Genomic DNA, 17,057 nt, shown 5'->3' with positions numbered 1-17,057 from the left:
CCGGGGGGAAGTTCCCCCTAGGTACAGATCTGGGATCAGATTTCCCCTCCAAATCGTGATATTAACCATTAGTGGGGGAAATGCAAAACTGACCCATGATCAGCGCAAAGGGGTAAATTCACTGAACTTTGCTGGGGAGCGGGGACAGAGAGCTCTGTCTGTTTGCAGCCGTTTGTCCTGCCAATGTCAAGCCCCTGTCTGTCTGTGATGCCTGGTTGGGTTCTCTTTAGCCTGACTACAGGATCCCTGCCTAGAGAGCTATTGTTTGGGCTGTGAGGGAATGACGGCACTTACCTGTCAATAGATAGAGAATGGGAATGGGAGATAAGTGGGGGTGAGTTGAAGACTACCTGAGTAAGTAGAGGATGTCCTGGGACCCCTTCAGTCCAGACGGGACTCTGGTCAGTGATCCACTCAACTGTGTGGGGAGAAACAAGAGGTCAGTTTAGAACTGACACACACACTTCCCCCACGTGTGTCTCTCTCACCCAGGGTCTCCATCTGCCAGCCGAGACGGGAGCAGAGTTAGACAGACATCCTCTGACACCTCTGTCTTCATCCTCTCTTAGACGTGTGTGTCATATCAAGTTTGAGGTCGTCTCGTCTAGGGAAAGATTGGGTGGCTCCATTAATTGTTAATGCTTTCTTCCCTATTACAAAGGTAGAAGGTACCTATCCACTGTTAATTAGTAGCCTCGGTTCAGATGAATGGAAGAGTTAATTTAATCAAATGTTCAAAGATTGAGCAAGTTGGGAATGTAGCCTGCAGACTTTGATCCCAACAGGGTCCACTGTGAGGATTTGAGCCTTCACCACAGGTTTATGAGAGGCCTGATCTACAGTGCATCCGTGTGTTCGACATGTGGGACATTTTTAGGTCCCAGATGGACAAAAAAAGGGATTAGCCTAATTACTATGTTATAACTTACACTGTACAAGTATCTTCTACCCCCAAGCCATAAGACTTCTGAACAATGAATCAAATGCCCCTCACTCCATTTGTTTTTTTACACTGTTGCTACTCACTGTTTATTGTCTATGCATAGTCACTTCACCCCCACCTACATGTACAAATTACATTGACTAATCTGTACCCCTGCACATTGACTCGGTACAGGTACACTCGGCATACAGCCTCGTTATTTTTATTTTATTGTGTTAATGATTTATTATTTTACTACTTTAATTTATGTGGTAAATATTTTCTTAACTCCTTATTGAACTGCACTGTTGGTTAAGGGCTTGTAAGTAAGCATTTCACGGTAAGGTGAACACTTGTTCTATTCGGCACATGTGACAAATAAAGTTTGATCACCTTACATAAGGATTTCATAAAACATACATGTACAGTGGGGCAAAAAAGTATTTAGTCAGCCACCAATTGTGCAAGTTCTCCCACTTAAAAAGATGAGAGAGGCCTGTACATTTCATCATAAGTACACTTCAACTATGACAGACAAAATTAGAAAAAAAATCCAGAAAATCACATTGTAGGATTTTTAATGAATTTATTTGCAAATGATGGTGGAAAATAAGTATTTGGTCAATAACAAAAGTTTATCTTAATACTTGTTATATACCCCTTGTTGGCAATGACAGAGGTCAAACGTTTTCTGTAAGTCTTCACAAGGTTTTCACACACTGTTGCCGGTATTTTGGCCCATTCCTCCATGCAGATCTCCTCTAGAGCAGTGATGCTTTGGGGCTGTTGCTGGGCAACACGGACTTTCAACTCCCTCCAAAGATTTTCTATGGGATTGAGATCTGGAGACTGGCTAGGCCACTCCAGGACCTTGAAATGCTTCTTACGAAGCAGTCTTCCCAGCCTGGTGCAGGTCCACAACTTTGTTTCTGGTGTCCTTTGACAGCTCTTTGGTCTTGGCCATAGTGGAGTTTGGAGTGTGACTGTTTGAAGTTGTGGACAGGTGTCTTTTATACTGATAACAAGATTCAAACAGGTGCCATTAATACAGGTAACGAGTGGAGCACAGAGGAGCCTCTTAAAGAAGTTACAGGTTTGTGAGAGGCAGAAATCTTGCTTGTTTGTAGGTGACCAAATACTTGTTTTCCACCATAATTTGCAAATAAATTCATAAAAAATCCAACAATGTGATTTTCAGGATTTTTTTCTTCTCATTTTGTCTGTCATAGTTGAAGTGTACATATGATGAAAATTACAGGCCTCTCTCATCTTTTTAAGTGGGAGAACTTGCACAATTGGTGGCTGACTAAATACTTTTTTGCCCCACTGTATGTCATATAAACTCACTCACTCACTGTCAACTGCGTTTATTTTCAGCAAACTTAACATGTGTAATATTTGTATGAACATAACAAGATTCAACAACTGAGACATAAACATAACAAGTTCTACAGACATGTCACTAACATAAATTTAATAATGTGTCCCTGAACAAAGGGGGTGTCAAAATCAAAAGTAACAGTCAGTATCTGGTGTGGCCACCAGCTACATCAAGTACTGCAGTGCATCTCCTCCTCATGGACTGCACCAGATTTGCCAGTTCTTGCTGTGAGATGTTACCCCAATCTTCCACCAAGGAACCTGCAAGTTCCTGGACGTTTCCGGGGGGAATGGCCCTAGCCCTCACACTCCGATCCAACAGGTCCCAGACGTGCTCAATGGGATTGAGATCCGGGCTCTTCGCTGGCATGGCAGAACACTGACATTCCTGTCTTGTAGGAAATCCCGCACAGAAAGAGCAGTATGGCTGGTGGCATTGTCATGCTGGAGGGTCATGTCAGGATGAGCCTGCAGGAAGGGTACCACATGAGGGAGGAGGATGTCCTCCCTGTAGTTGAGTTGAGATTGCCTGCAATGACAACAAGCAAAGAGTGAAGAGCACTTGCCAGTCCTGCGACGGTGGGTTTGTGCCCATAGGCAAAGTTGTTGCCGGTGATGTCTGGTGAGGACCTGCCTTACAGGTCGACATGTTCGGATGTACCAATCCTGTGCAGGTGTTGTTACACGTGGTCTGCAACTGCGAGGACGATCAGCTGTCCGTCCTGTCTCCCAGTAGCGCTGTCTTAGGCATCTCACAGTACAGACATAGCAATTTATTGCCCTGGCCACATCTGCAGTCTTCATCCCTCCTTGCAGCAAGCCTAAATCACGTTCACGCAGATGAGCAGGTACCCTGGGCATCTTTCTTTTGGTGTTTTTCTGAGTCAGTAGAAAGGCATCTACTGTGTCCTAAGTTACTGTGACCTTAATTGCTTACCGTCTGTCAGCTGTTTTCTGTCTGAACGACCGTTCCACAGGTCCATGTTGATTAATTGTTTATGGTTCATTGAACAAGCATGGGAAACAGTGTTTAAACCCTTTACAATGAAGATCTGAAGTTATTTGGATTTTTACGAATTATCTTTGAAAGACAGGGTCCTGAAAAAGGGACATATCTATTTTTGCTGAGTTTATGTAAGCCTACTGTATGAAAGCTACTTTTATTACCTTTACATTTGGTATTTTTAAATTCTAAAGTAAATTTTTCCTATAAGTTTAAGTACTGCAGGACTACTCAGACAACAACTAGGCTAAATAACGTCACCGACAGGAACTGACTGTCAATGTTTTTCCATTCTAAGATGCTATCAGCTTCCCACCTTGTCAGAGGCAGGTTTCATCAGGCTTTGATTTTTTTAGATAAAAAATGTGATTAAGCCAGCCAGACATTTTACCAAAGTGGTTTAATCTTCAAGAAGGATCCATACCTTGACAAGAAAATTACTGCATTTAGTAGCCTGTAGTCTCCAAATTACACATTTCACAGCTGCTTTTGCTTCATTTCCGCCCCGCGGTCTACTGTCCAGTGATCTTGTAGTTCTGGTGAGAGAAATTATTAAAGTTTGGCAACAGAGTATAAAATGCAAAGAGTGCTAGATTAATTATTTGATATAGTGTACAAGCGTCATAAATTAAGGAAACGTACAAGAATTACATTGCGCAAACCTACCTGGTTCTTTGTTGTGTGCAATCATATGGGAAAGACAACAGCGCCATCTAGCGATGAGTAGAATCAGTGACACTACTGTAGCCAAGACAAACTCAAGGTTCAAATCTACTTGGCATTCCTTTGGTTTCATGTGTGAAACATTGGTGTGGTGTGTGTTCTGTTCAACGTAAAATATAACTTGTGGGCCTCCCGGGTGGCGCAGTGGTCGAAGGCATCACAGTGCCAGCTGTGCCACCAGACTCTGGGTTCGCAGCCGGTCGCGACTGGGAGGTCCAAGGGGCGACGCACAATTGGCCTAGCGTCGCACGGGTTAGGCCGGTAGGGATATCCTTGTCTCATCGCGCACTAGCGACTCCTGTGGCGGGCGGGGCGCAGTGCACACTGACCAGGTCGCTAGGTGCACGGTGTTTCCTCTGACACGCTGGATGCGCGCTGTGTTAAGAAGCAGTGCGGCTTGGTTGGGTTGTTTCGGAGGACGCTTGGCTCTCGACCTTCGTCTCTCCCGAGTCCGTACGGGGGTTGTAGCGACAAGACAATTGGATACCACGAAATTGGGGAGAAAAAAGGGGGTAAAATGATATTTGCAGTCTCCATACTTCTTGTAATCAGTGACATTAACTGGAGCCCTTCACAGTAGACCTACTGATTTTAAGAGGGTTCCTTGTCCTGCAGAGGAGAGGAATCTAGAGTAGGAACTGGGTAAAGGGAAGGAAAACAGGAATATTACATGGAGTTTCATTGGGTAAAGCAGGACAACTAGAAGATAAGCATGAGTGGGGAGAGGGGACAGGCAGGTATTGCCAGCTTCCTAATGGCAGCAGTCCACATATTCACATCAACATAAAAGGACTATTCAAACGGCCACAATGACAAGAACCGCTATATGCGTTCTAAGAAACAAAATACGTTTTAATCTAAAAATGCACATATGGGTCTTTGTTGCAAGGGTTCAAATAGTCTCTAGTTGTGTGGCATTCACTTATTTTGTATACAAACAGGTCTGACATGACAATGAGTAAACATGGTAGCACAGACTGACACTCAGGCAAGGTCAGCACAAAGCACTTTAACCAAAAATAACTGAATTCAAAGTGCAAAACAGAGACATCTTGGTCCTATAGAGGCATATTTTATTTATTTTATTCAATATACTCAGAGGAAAACAATATACAAAGCAATGTGGTCATATTTACTGAATGTGTTGGTGCAGCTCAAATCACAGACTCACTAGAATAATAGAACAGTGGAGAAAAACATGTCACAGCTGAGGACACATATGGTTCCCAAATGGCACCAGATACCCTATATAGTGCACTACTTTTGACAAGAGTCCTATGGAACCCAGTCAAAAGTAGTGCACTACATAGGGAATAGGGTGCTATTTGGGATAGAAACACTGTTCCCGCTCTGACTCAGAGTGAACAGGGGAACAAACACAACATATACAAAGATGCAATTCTGGGTTGGAGTGCCAAAACAACCCTATGTAGATTGATGCATGGCATGCTTATTGAATATCTTTGTTACTGATCAAACCGAAAACAAACTTGGTACATTTATTTCCATGTCAGAGGCTGTGTGACTTAAGACTTTCAACAAGGCACTAGCGTTATAATAGTAATAATACAAATGTAAAACCTAACAGAAAACTCCAATAAAATAACCAGTGCTCGCTTGAGTTTAGCATGTTTATTACAATACGTACATTTCACATTTGACCTGGCTGTAATTGCCCTGCCCGACCTCTGACCATGGTGTGTGGGGGCAGCGATCATAATCTCCATGCCTACGTCCCTAATGGTACCCTATTTCCTATATAGTACACTACATTTTGACCAGTCCCTATGGGCAGGAAGACTAAAAGAGAAGACTGAGACAATGTCATAACAAAGAACATGCTAAGCGCTCCAACTGCGTCATTCAGGTAAGTTCACCGGGCGCTCCATTTGGCTCCCAGTGGACCTGCTGAAGAATCTTGAAAATGATGACATCGCTGTCTTCTCCATTTTAGTCTTGCTTATGGGCCCTGGTCAAAGGTAGTGCAGTACAAAATGGAATCCGGTGCCATTTCAGACACACCCCACACCTTGCCTCGGTAGTGCCCCCCCAAACCACTTCTTTAATAGCTCTCATTCGCACTCATTCACAACAGGGTGCAAAGGAAAATGTGTAGTAATAATTTATAACATTCTGATATACTAGTAATCACTGCAACTTTTTAAACTTGTTAAAACCTCTTCTTAAACTCCATTATTACCTTATCAAATGTACATAGGAATGAACTCTTAGTTGAACCGAGATGGTGCCACCTCACATTTAATAAAAGTACAGTTCTCCCCCCCAAAAAATACAAAAATAACTTAGCTGGAAAGTTTGAGAAAGAAAAAACCAACAGGAGGGTTTTAGAAAGACAACTGCTCCGCGGCTCCTCAGAAGAGCTAGACCAGGGGGGTTGGGCTTCGGCACGTAATGGGTGTGGCCAGGGGCAGGGTTTAGGGAGGGACTAGCATCGGGAATTAACCTGGATGTAAAAAACATCACAACATTGCTGTGCTCTTTCATAATTCCCCCCCCCCCCCATCACACCATCAGGCACTGGTTTGGCTACTGTGAGCTGTGAACAAACAGATCTCTGAACCATTGCAACCAGGCATGATTAACCTTTTTAGGAGGATGGTGGAGATGGGTACCTGTCTCCCAAACATCACCCTATTCCCTATATAGTGCACTACATTTGCCAAAAGTACTGGCATATAAAGGGAAAAGGGTGCCATTTGAGAGACATCGTGTGTGTTTGTGTAACCTTAATACTTCCACCAGAGGGTAATACATTCGTCAAATATGACTGGGTTTCATCCATAGAGCATTATTATTATTATTATGCAAGAGCAGAGAAAACTAGAAAATTAAAACGTGAGTTTGTTTTGTTTGCGTTACGGTATTTTTTTATGTTTCAGTTATTATAACGCTAACTTCCAGTTCCATGCAGGTCATAGGTCACAGACATGCTCAAGGCAATGGTTCACTGATCTATTAACAAAAAAGCTTGAAGTCTGCAGACTGAGTGCCTTTGTCCCAAATGGCACCCTATTCCCTATTTAGTGCACTACTATCGACCATGGCCCATAGGGTTCCGGTCAAAAGTAGTGTACTATATAGGGAATAGTGTGCACTATATAAGGAATAGGGTGCCATTTGGGACATATCCCAACTGATGCGTTTAACATGAAGAAGGCTATGAACTGAAGCTGTTGATTCCTCGGGCATAACGTTGACTCGTTTGGATGTCAAAAGCTTTGATAAACATGGCTTTCCATGGCTTCAGTCATCTACAAAACATATTTACAACATGGATGACATCTACAAGAAATCTACATCTCCAGGGCACAAAAACCAACCATGATTGCGTCCTGTTGGCCCCGTTCAAAAGTAGCGCAGTATAAATTGAAAAGGGTGCCATTTGGGATGCAAGCCATGTCTAACCCTTCTCTCCGCTCTTCTCCTCCACAACAACCATCAACCACTCACTCTCTCCACCTAACCAAGCCCTCTCAAAGCCCAGTCCAGTGGTCCAAAGCCAATCCAACTGCAGCTCAAAAGTGTTAAGACTGGGCACAGAACAAGAACACAATGGTTCTCCCAACCAAGAGCTCTCTTCCAACCATGTGCAATGGGTCTCTCCCCCCTTTCCTCTCTTCAAGTCAAGTCCTCAGACCATGAAGGAATTCTGATTCTTCAACTTTTCAAGTTCTTTAATTTGTTGTCTCAAAAATAATATCCTAGAGGAAAGAGTAAAAAATAAACATGTATTAGTTGACATAAAATATTTGTAATAATTTAACATATTACCATGTTACCATGGAACTTATGGTCTGGATTCTTACCTCTGCTCGCGCAATGTCGCTTGAATTTCACTGACTCGAACTAAGGATCTCAGATTTTTGAGCTCGGTGCAATTTTCAGACATGTTGATGCTTCCCATGGTGTGGGCCTCATCACGTAGCCTGGACGCCTGGGATAGCCGAAGCAGAGAGCAGTGAAGTTATGACAAGACATAATCAAATACCAACAGCCATGACTCTGACCAACGCATAATGAATGTAGGTTCACGTCAGAATAACGACATGAATCAGGTATCCAAATCAAATCTATATATAGCTCTTTACTGATCTCCCTTGAAAAACAGGTATTTTATCAAGTTGGACAACCTGTTAAAATAAAAACAAACTAATACATACAATTCCTGGGATGCGTAACCTACCTGTTTCTCTGCGTGGTCGGCGGGCCAGCCCTGGACATGCTTGATGAGATTCTCGTTGAAGTGTGACGCTAGGGTTGGGGTGAAGGAGCAGGAGGCTGGCCGGGTGGAGGAGCTGGAGGGTGTGGAGGTGGTGGTGGGGGCACTGCTGCTGCTACTGCTGGGGGGGGCGTGGTTGGGACCTGGGGACGGACTCCTCTGACTGCTGTGGAATGACAGGAGCAACGAGAGGAGAGGGTTCAGTCCAATTCTGCATATTATGGGTTAATTATATTCTGTTGTAATAACACTATCGCCAACTTTGTTGTTGTAACAGAGGAGACTTTAGGAGAGGGTCAAACTGATCAAATCGGACAAGACGGAACACCACAGAATAAGATCAACAAGTACAAAGGTAGTGGGGCGGCGTTGGGACAGTAACCGAAAGGTTGCTGGATCGAATCCCTGAGCTGACAAGGTAAAATATATGTTGATCTGTCCCTGAGCAAGGCAGTTAACCCACTGTTCCTAGGGCATCAAAGATGTGGGTGTTGATTAAGGCAGCCCCCCGCACCGCTCTGATTCAGAGGGGTTGGGTTAAATGCGGAGGATACATTTCAGTTGAAAGCATTCAATTGACTAGGTATCCCCCTTTCCCTTATTTTACCAGTTTAATACACAAGTTGGTACCAATAAAGGAAACTAGCACAAGTAACAGCGAATTTGCAGATACTGCTAGCTAAATATGGTAACGAACGCAGAAGGAAAAAAACAAAATTGCAAAAACAGGCAATCCAGCTCAAAGTTAACGTACGATACACTATATATACAAAAGTAACAACCATTACAATTTGTGGATTCATCCATTTCAGTCACACCTAAATCGAGCACAAAGCCATGCAATCTTCATAGAGAAACGTTGGCAGCAGAATAGCCTTACTGCGTGAATTTCAACGTGGCACTGTCATAGGATGCCACCTTTCCCACAAGTTATTTGGTCAAATTTCTGCCCTGCTAGAGCTGCCCGTGCACAACTGTAAGTGCTGTTATTGTGAAGTGAACATGTCTAGGAGCAACAACGGCTCAGCCGCGAAGTGGTAGGCCACCCAAGCTCACAGAATGGGACTGCCGAGTGAAGTTCCAGTTCCAGTGAAGGAAAATCTTAAGGCTACAGCATACAATGACATGCCCCCATGCACAAAGCCAGGTCCATACAGAAATGGTTTGTCGAGGTCGGTGCGAAATAACTTGACTGGCCTGCACAGAGCCCTGACCTCAACCCCATCGAACACCTTTGGGATGAACTGGAATGCAGACTGAGAGCCAGGCCTAATCGCCCGACCTCATTAATGCTCGTGGCTGAATGGAAGCAAGTCCACAACTAGTGCAAAGCCTTCCCAGAAGAGTGGAAGCTATAATGGCAGCAAAATGGGGACCAACTCCATATTAATGCCCATGATTTTGGAATGAGATGTTCGACAACCAGTTGTCCACATACCTTTGGTCATGTAGTGAATATAGGTACGAGCGACCGAATATCACTTTTGGTATGTTTGGACATTTACAACTAAATGTAAATGACACGTTGTGCAAATGAACAAAGTTGTGCTGCATGCAGTACTGGCTCTCCAGCAGCATGTCTACATGCTGTGTCTGTGTGGAGTCGCTAGGGAAACAGATCTGACTGCTCTAATTGGAGAAGAGGGTGGAGGAGCAGACTGGCCGAGAACTGAGGGGAGAAAAAAAAAGCAAGGAAACCAAGATAGCATTGGCAGCTGAACAAATAACTCATCCAAAGGGCTTTGGCTTCTCAAACATTTCAAGAAGCTAACATAATATGATGGATGCCCTGTCATATTATTTCAGCCACTTGGATAACAAGTTAAACTAGGTGTCGTGTTAACGCATAATTCTGCGTTTTACACACAGGAAAAAAATTCATATCTTGCTGCGTTTTGTAAACACAGATCTGAAATTATTCTTACTGTAATTTCTGCTCGGCAGAGTAATTTGTGCTTCAGTTGCAATTTCTCCAGTACTTTTCTCAGTATAGCCAGCCTACTTTCCTCTGGTAAAATGCTAGATTAACTTTAAGTAAAACATTAGGAAGTGTAGCTGGCTACATTCTTTCTATGATAGGCCTAAACATTAGAAATATGATGGCCATGCATGTTTTTTTTCCCAACAACAACAAAAAGACCTTGCTTTTCATTGTAAGCTAATTTACTTATGTGGCTGCCAGCCGTATACCGTTCCACTTCTGTTGTCATCTGATGAAATTGCAGCTATTTTATGTCAAATGTGTTGCACGAATGTATTTCCTGTGAAGGAAAACTATAGTTGCACATCACTGATCCCTCTATTGAAGCAAAAAAACACTGGACTTTCAATATTAAACGTGACCCCTGTCAATACACAGCTGGAACACCTGCTCCCGCTTTCTCTGGTTGTGCCATGTACAAACAAACACGTGGCTGGCTCAACTGTTTTAAGTAACTCCATAATGGAAACGTATGTGACAGGGAAAAAAAAAATAAAAAAATGAAATCCCCATAGAAATCAGTCAGTTTAAGCTAGAGATACAGTGCCTTGCGAAAGTATTCGGCCCCCTTGAACTTTGCGACCTTTTGCCACATTTCAGGCTTCAAACATAAAGATATAAAATTGTATTTTTTTGTGAAGAATCAACAACAAGTGGGACACAATCATGAAGTGGAACGACATTTATTGGATATTTCAAACTTTTTTAACAAATCAAAAACTGAAAAATTGGGCGTGCAAAATTATTCAGCCCCTTTACTTTCAGTGCAGCAAACTCTCTCCAGAAGTTCAGTGAGGATCTCTGAATGATCCAATGTTGACCTAAATGACTAATGATGATAAATACAATCCACCTGTGTGTAATCAAGTCTCCGTATAAATGCACCTGCACTGTGATAGTCTCAGAGGTCCGTTAAAAGCGCAGAGAGCATCATGAAGAACAAGGAACACACCAGGCAGGTCCGAGATACTGTTGTGAAGAAGTTTAAAGCCGGATTTGGATACAAAAAGATTTCCCAAGCTTTAAACATCCCAAGGAGCACTGTGCAAGTGTTAATATTGAAATGGAAGGAGTATCAGACCACTGCAAATCTACCAAGACCTGGCCGTCCCTCTAAACTTTCAGCTCATACAAGGAGAAGACTGATCAGAGATGCAGCCAAGAGGCCCATGATCACTCTGGATGAACTGCAGAGATCTACAGCTGAGGTGGGAGACTCTGTCCATAGGACAACAATCAGTCGTATATTGCACAAATCTGGCCTTTATGGAAGAGTTGCAAGAAGAAAGCCATTTCTTAAAGATATCCATAAAAAGTGTCCTTTAAAGTTTGCCACAAGCCACCTGGGAGACACACCAAACATGTGGAAGAAGGTGCTCTGGTCAGATGAAACCAAAATTGAACTTTTTGGCAACAGTGCAAAACGTTATGTTTGGCGTAAAAGAAACACAGCTGAACACACCATCCCCACTGTCAAACATGGTGGTGGCAGCATCATGGTTTGGGCCTGCTTTTCTTCAGCAGGGACAGGGAAGATGGTTAAAATTGATGGGAAGATGGATGGAGCCAAATACAGGACCATTCAGGAAGAAAACCTGATGGAATCTGCAAAAGACCTGAGACTGGGACGGAGATTTGTCTTCCAACAAGACAATGATCCAAAACATTAAGCAAAATCTACAATGGAATGGTTCAAAAATAAAACATATCCAGGTGTTAGAATGGCCAAGTCAAAGTCCAGACCTGAATCCAATCGAGAATCTGTGGAAAGAACTGAAAACTGCTGTTCACAACTGCTCTCCATCCAACCTCACTGAGCTCGAGCTGTTTTGCAAGGAGGAATGGGAAAAAAGATTCAGTCTCTCGATGTGCAAAACTGATAGAGACATACCCCAAGCGACTTACAGCTGTAATCGCAGCAAAAGGTGGCGCTACAAAGTATTAACTTAAGGGGGCTGAATAATTTTGCACGCCCAATTTTTCAGTTTTTGATTTGTTAAAAAAGTTTGAAATATCCAATAAATGTTGTTCCACTTCATGATTGTGTCCCACTTGTTGTTGATTCTTCACAAAAAAATACATTTTTATATCTTTATGTTTGAAGCCTGAAATGTGGCAAAAGGTCGCAAAGTTCAAGGGGGCCGAATACTTTCGCAAGGCACTGTATATGCAGTGAAAGGTGGCAGAGCTAGAGCGGTGTCTGTCAGACCATGAGACGTCCCGGGAAAAAGCCTTCCTGCGAAAAACGTCTGTAGCGTCTGACCGGTGTGGCCTACAAACTCTCTGGACAGGGGAGATTCACACAAACATGATGGTGCTCTCCGTTTTGCTCTACGACCCCAACAAGTGCCACGGGGCTCAGCTCGTATGAAGGTAACCTGCACTGGTTAAAAAAAAACAATGGAAGTGTGAAGGTAGTTTTGTGCCTACCCAAAAAATTTATTAAATACAGTATGTGTAAAAAAATATATATATGTTACACCTAAAGGGGACCAAAAATCTTGAAACAATTCTGTTTGTCATCTTAGATTCGATGGTACAATCCAATAGGGCAGGGTTCGACAACTAGGTTTGGCTTCGGACCAATTCTCTATTTCTGCTTTTTGTGACTCCTCTCTTTGGCTGGAAAAATGGCTGTGTTTTTCTGTGACTAGGTGCAGACCTAACAATTGTTTGGTGTGCTTTCGTCGTAAAGCCTTCTTGAAATCGGACACTGTGGTGGGATTAACAACAAGTTTATCTTTAAAATCGTGTAAAATACTTGTATGTTTGAGGAATTTTAATTTGGCGATTTCTGTTTTGAATTTGGCGCCCTGCACTTTCACTGGCTGTTGTCATATCGATCCCGTTAGCGGGATTCAAGCCGTAAGTTTTAAGCTCATAAAATCACCAATATCTCTACTCAATTATTATTTTATGTTTATTTCTCTGTGCATTGATTGGTGGGGGAAAACAGGTCTGCGTAACCTACTGTAGTCCACACTACTTTTGTTAATGTCAACATTCGTTCAGAACAATTAGCTTTATAGCAAGAGAACATGTCGATCTCAAAAAGTATCAAAAGAAAGGTGGATAATGAAAATCTAAATTTCAGGGAAGAATGGACAGAGATATGCATTCATCTTACCATCTTTCTCCAAAACGAAGCCAGTGTGTCTTACATACAATGAAAAGGTCACCGTTTGCAAAGAAGTCGATCTCAGACAGTATTATGAATCTAAGCATGGTTCTTTCAAAGTGGCCTTCCCGCCCCAGACAGAGGCCCGATGCAGAAAAATTGAAGCATTAACTACAAGCTACAAAAACAGCAGCAGAATCCTCCTTTGTGGCCTGACAAAAAGAACAGAAGGTCACAAGAGCCTTCCTTAGACGTCCTGGGTTCTAACCAAACACAAAATGCCCTTCACAGACGCGGAGCTATTTAAAACGTGCATGGTGACAGTTTGAGGAATTGGCTACAGACAAGTCTGTGGATTGCATAATTGCGTCTGTCAAACAGGTGCCCCTGTCTGCGTCAACAGCCGGACACAGTGTCCGTGCTCTGGTGGATGATGTGCATAGGATTGTTCTGGAGGGGCCCAGTAAGGCTGAGCATTTTCCCCTGGCTATTGATGAGAGTACTGACAAAACCGATGTAGTACAGTTGTGTATTTGGCTGTTATTTTCATGGAAATGACTTTAAAAGAAGATCTACTGGCACACCACTGGGGACATCCTATTCACAAAGCTGGAACCATTGTTTACGCAGCATGGCCTGTCATTAGAAAACTTTGTGGTCTCCGACGGGGCTCCTGCTATGGTGGGCAGACACATGGCCCTGTTCAGCAGGTTGAAGGAAATCGCCCCACAAATGAATGGCTTGCATCGTCTCACCCATCAGAGTGTGCTGTGTGTCAGACTAAACGCTGAGCTAAAAGATGTGATGGACAAAGCCATGATAAATAATCAACATCAAGCACACAACACTGTATTTTCCGCAAGCTTCTGACAGAATCAGAGAAGGCCACCCACGATGATCTCCTGCTTCACAACAACGTGCGCTGGCTGATTAAAGGAAAAGATCAAGAGCAATTCTGCGAGCTGCATGACCAGGTTGTGGATTTTGTCCAAAAAAGCAAAATGATGACAGCAACTGACCATCTTATTCTGGGAAATTGAAGAATTCCTCTCTAATGTAGCTGGTTTGGCTGACATATTCTGTCACTTAAACGGGTTAAATCTGCATTTACAAGGAAGAGGGAAAACAGTCGAGGACATGGTGGAAAAACTTTAGGCCTTTACCAGAAAGCTTGAGTTTTCAATTTGGACTTGAATTGGATTTCCTCTGGAAGGCTACTGCGCCTCAGCACACTGAAGAAACGACAGACAGAGGTACTAGGGGGCAAGGAAACGATAGCCTCGCTGGATGAGGCCGCAATTCAAACTGAGCTGATTGAATTCCAAACATCGAGACAAATCAGGGATGTGCTCAGGAGTGCCGAGTCCTGGCACGCTCAGAGAAACATAAAATACAAATGTCTTTATTGTGCTATGTGCTAACAATGTTTGGTTCGACTTAAATCAAATTTATCAATCAAATGCATCTATAAAGCCCTTCTTACATCAGCTTATTTCACAAAGTGCTGTACAGAAACCCAGCCTAAAACACCCAAACAGCAAGCAATGCAGGTGTAGAACTTCTAACACAATCAAGACTCACAACAGGAACTGGCTTTCACATAAGTCAATCGAGGACTGCCTGCACATCAAAATCACATCCCTCTCAACAGACATCCACAAGATCGTGTCCGCTACTAACATTATTAATTATGTGATATCCATGGCTATTTCAGGTCTCATGCTGACACTCTTTTCTGTTTGTGGTTACAGAAGCAGGTTATCCCGAATCTCCAGATACAGACATTACAAACCACCTTTCTTTCTTAAATGATTGTTTTATGTAGGATGCTACCTTGTTTGCCAATTTCAATTGTAAGTATGCCTAATAAAGAATATAAAAATCCCACTTCTATTAGGCCATTTTTCTTTTCTTGTGAAAGATGCTGTTCAGCCACATAACTGGCTGAGGTAGGCCAAGTTATTTTATATGGGCCTTGGCTCGGAGGAAATAACACTCCAATTAAGCCCTCTTGTTGTTTGTAAAGTCAAATTAAAATGAAGATTCTTGTGGAAGTGAATTACTCGACTGGGGTAGTTTTTCCTCCATCTGTTGCTTGGCACCACAGCAGGTGCTGTTCATCTCCTATTGATTGCGCTGCGGTTGCAGCTTTACATTTCAGCACCTAAAAAAATGGTCCACTGCCTGCTTTATTAGAGGACTGTCTCCTGCATTCTCTCTCCTCATGAATGAAGATACAATTTTACTTTCGCATTATTTAGGTAGGGTCACTTCCTTCTTGGGACATTGCATCTCAGGTCCAATATATTATATATATATATATAGATTTTTTTAATGAACAAAAATATTCCGAATTAATTTTGGTGGCAAATATATGGCCCGCGGTCCACCAGTTTGGGAACCCTGCAATAGGGTCTTCGCAATGATTTATCAAAGACTTGTTGCCCATTAACCCACCAGCAGGTGGCACCTCAACACTGCATATTGAAATAATGTGTTAACAGTGTTTTACAAGGCATGATCGTGGCATTGTACATCACCCCTGAGGTTCTCTGCTTTCTCTTCACATCAGTCTGAAATTAACACAAGAGCTTCTTGAAGACTCTTTGTAGCAATGATAAATTGTTGTTTTACCTCCTTTAGTTGAAAACAGCAATTGTAAATCGCTCTAGATTAGAGCATCTGCTAAATTACGATTGCATTTTTATAGATTTTTCACACTGAAAACATTTAAAAAACAAACATATTCAACACAATGTCACAAAGAGCTAATGACTAAAATGTAAATGTGGGCTAACCCTTGGCGCTGGAGGGTCCTTGGGGAGGCGGCTATGTCGTGTCCGTGCAGTTTGTCGCTGGGGAGGGGCTGCTGGGGGGAGGGCTGGGGGACTGATCCCTGCTGCTTCACAACTGGCGTGTTGCTCACCTGGACCACACAGAGATTGAGGGGAGGAGAGTTAGAGAGGAAACACCAGAACCACGGACGTTCACCTGGACCACACAGAGACAGAGGGGAGGAGAGTTAGAGAGGAAACACCAGAACCACGGACGTTCACCTGGACCACACAGAGACAGAGGGGAGGAGAGTTAGAGGAAACACCAGAACCACGGACGTTCACCTGGACCACACAGAGACAGACACCAACGACCGACACAGACCGCCAGTGACACACACACAGACCGCCAACGACACCGCCAGCCAGCGAGCGACACACCGCCAGCCAGCCAGCGAGCGAGCGACACACCGCCAGCCAGCCAGCGAGCGCGCGACACACTGCCAGCCAGTAACAGCCAGACAGCCGAGGCCAGATAAGAATAGCTCTAGTGAGATAAACATTCATTATTAAAGACTAAGATGCAGACACACTCTGCCAGACACAGACACAACGGAAAACAAGAGCTGCTTGCTCAAGTGCTGTCACAGCACACGTTCCTCGACAATGACACGCTTATTACACTGACAAAAACACAAATCTGAAAGAGAAACACACCCCTACAGCAGTAATAAATGTTGAACAACCAAGGTAGGTCTTAGAACAGCTGGTCATGATACTGTGAAACACCAAGAGTAAATACTCCTCGTCCCAGACCAGCTGGGTTATGTAGTCAACAAAATCACTACCATGTCACTCAGGGGGACAGTGGGGTAAAGAGGCCCTACCTTAGGCTGGGGGGGGGGGGGGGGGGGGG

General features: G+C 43.3%; 1 protein-coding gene across 1 annotated transcript in view; it reads right to left on the bottom strand.

Moving 5' to 3' along the window:
- Positions 1 to 5,084: 5,084 nt before the first annotated feature.
- The window catches only part of waca (WW domain containing adaptor with coiled-coil a), a 43,864-nt gene continuing 31,891 nt past the window's right edge, over positions 5,085 to 17,057 (bottom strand). The window contains exons 10-13 of the mRNA XM_036935253.1: positions 16,166 to 16,293; positions 8,233 to 8,434; positions 7,856 to 7,983; positions 5,085 to 7,750 (exon numbers count right to left, since the gene is read on the bottom strand). Of these exons, the coding sequence (XP_036791148.1) occupies positions 7,681 to 7,750; positions 7,856 to 7,983; positions 8,233 to 8,434; positions 16,166 to 16,293 (528 nt within the window). The 3' untranslated portion in view covers positions 5,085 to 7,680. The remainder of the gene's footprint in view (positions 7,751 to 7,855; positions 7,984 to 8,232; positions 8,435 to 16,165; positions 16,294 to 17,057) is intronic.

The sequence above is a fragment of the Oncorhynchus mykiss genome, chromosome 11 (assembly GCF_013265735.2).
Source record: "Oncorhynchus mykiss isolate Arlee chromosome 11, USDA_OmykA_1.1, whole genome shotgun sequence".
In the NCBI taxonomy this organism is placed as follows: Eukaryota; Metazoa; Chordata; class Actinopteri; order Salmoniformes; family Salmonidae; genus Oncorhynchus; species Oncorhynchus mykiss.
The sequence above is the reverse complement of the archived record's forward strand: the minus strand, read 5'-3'. Positions and strand labels throughout refer to the sequence as shown.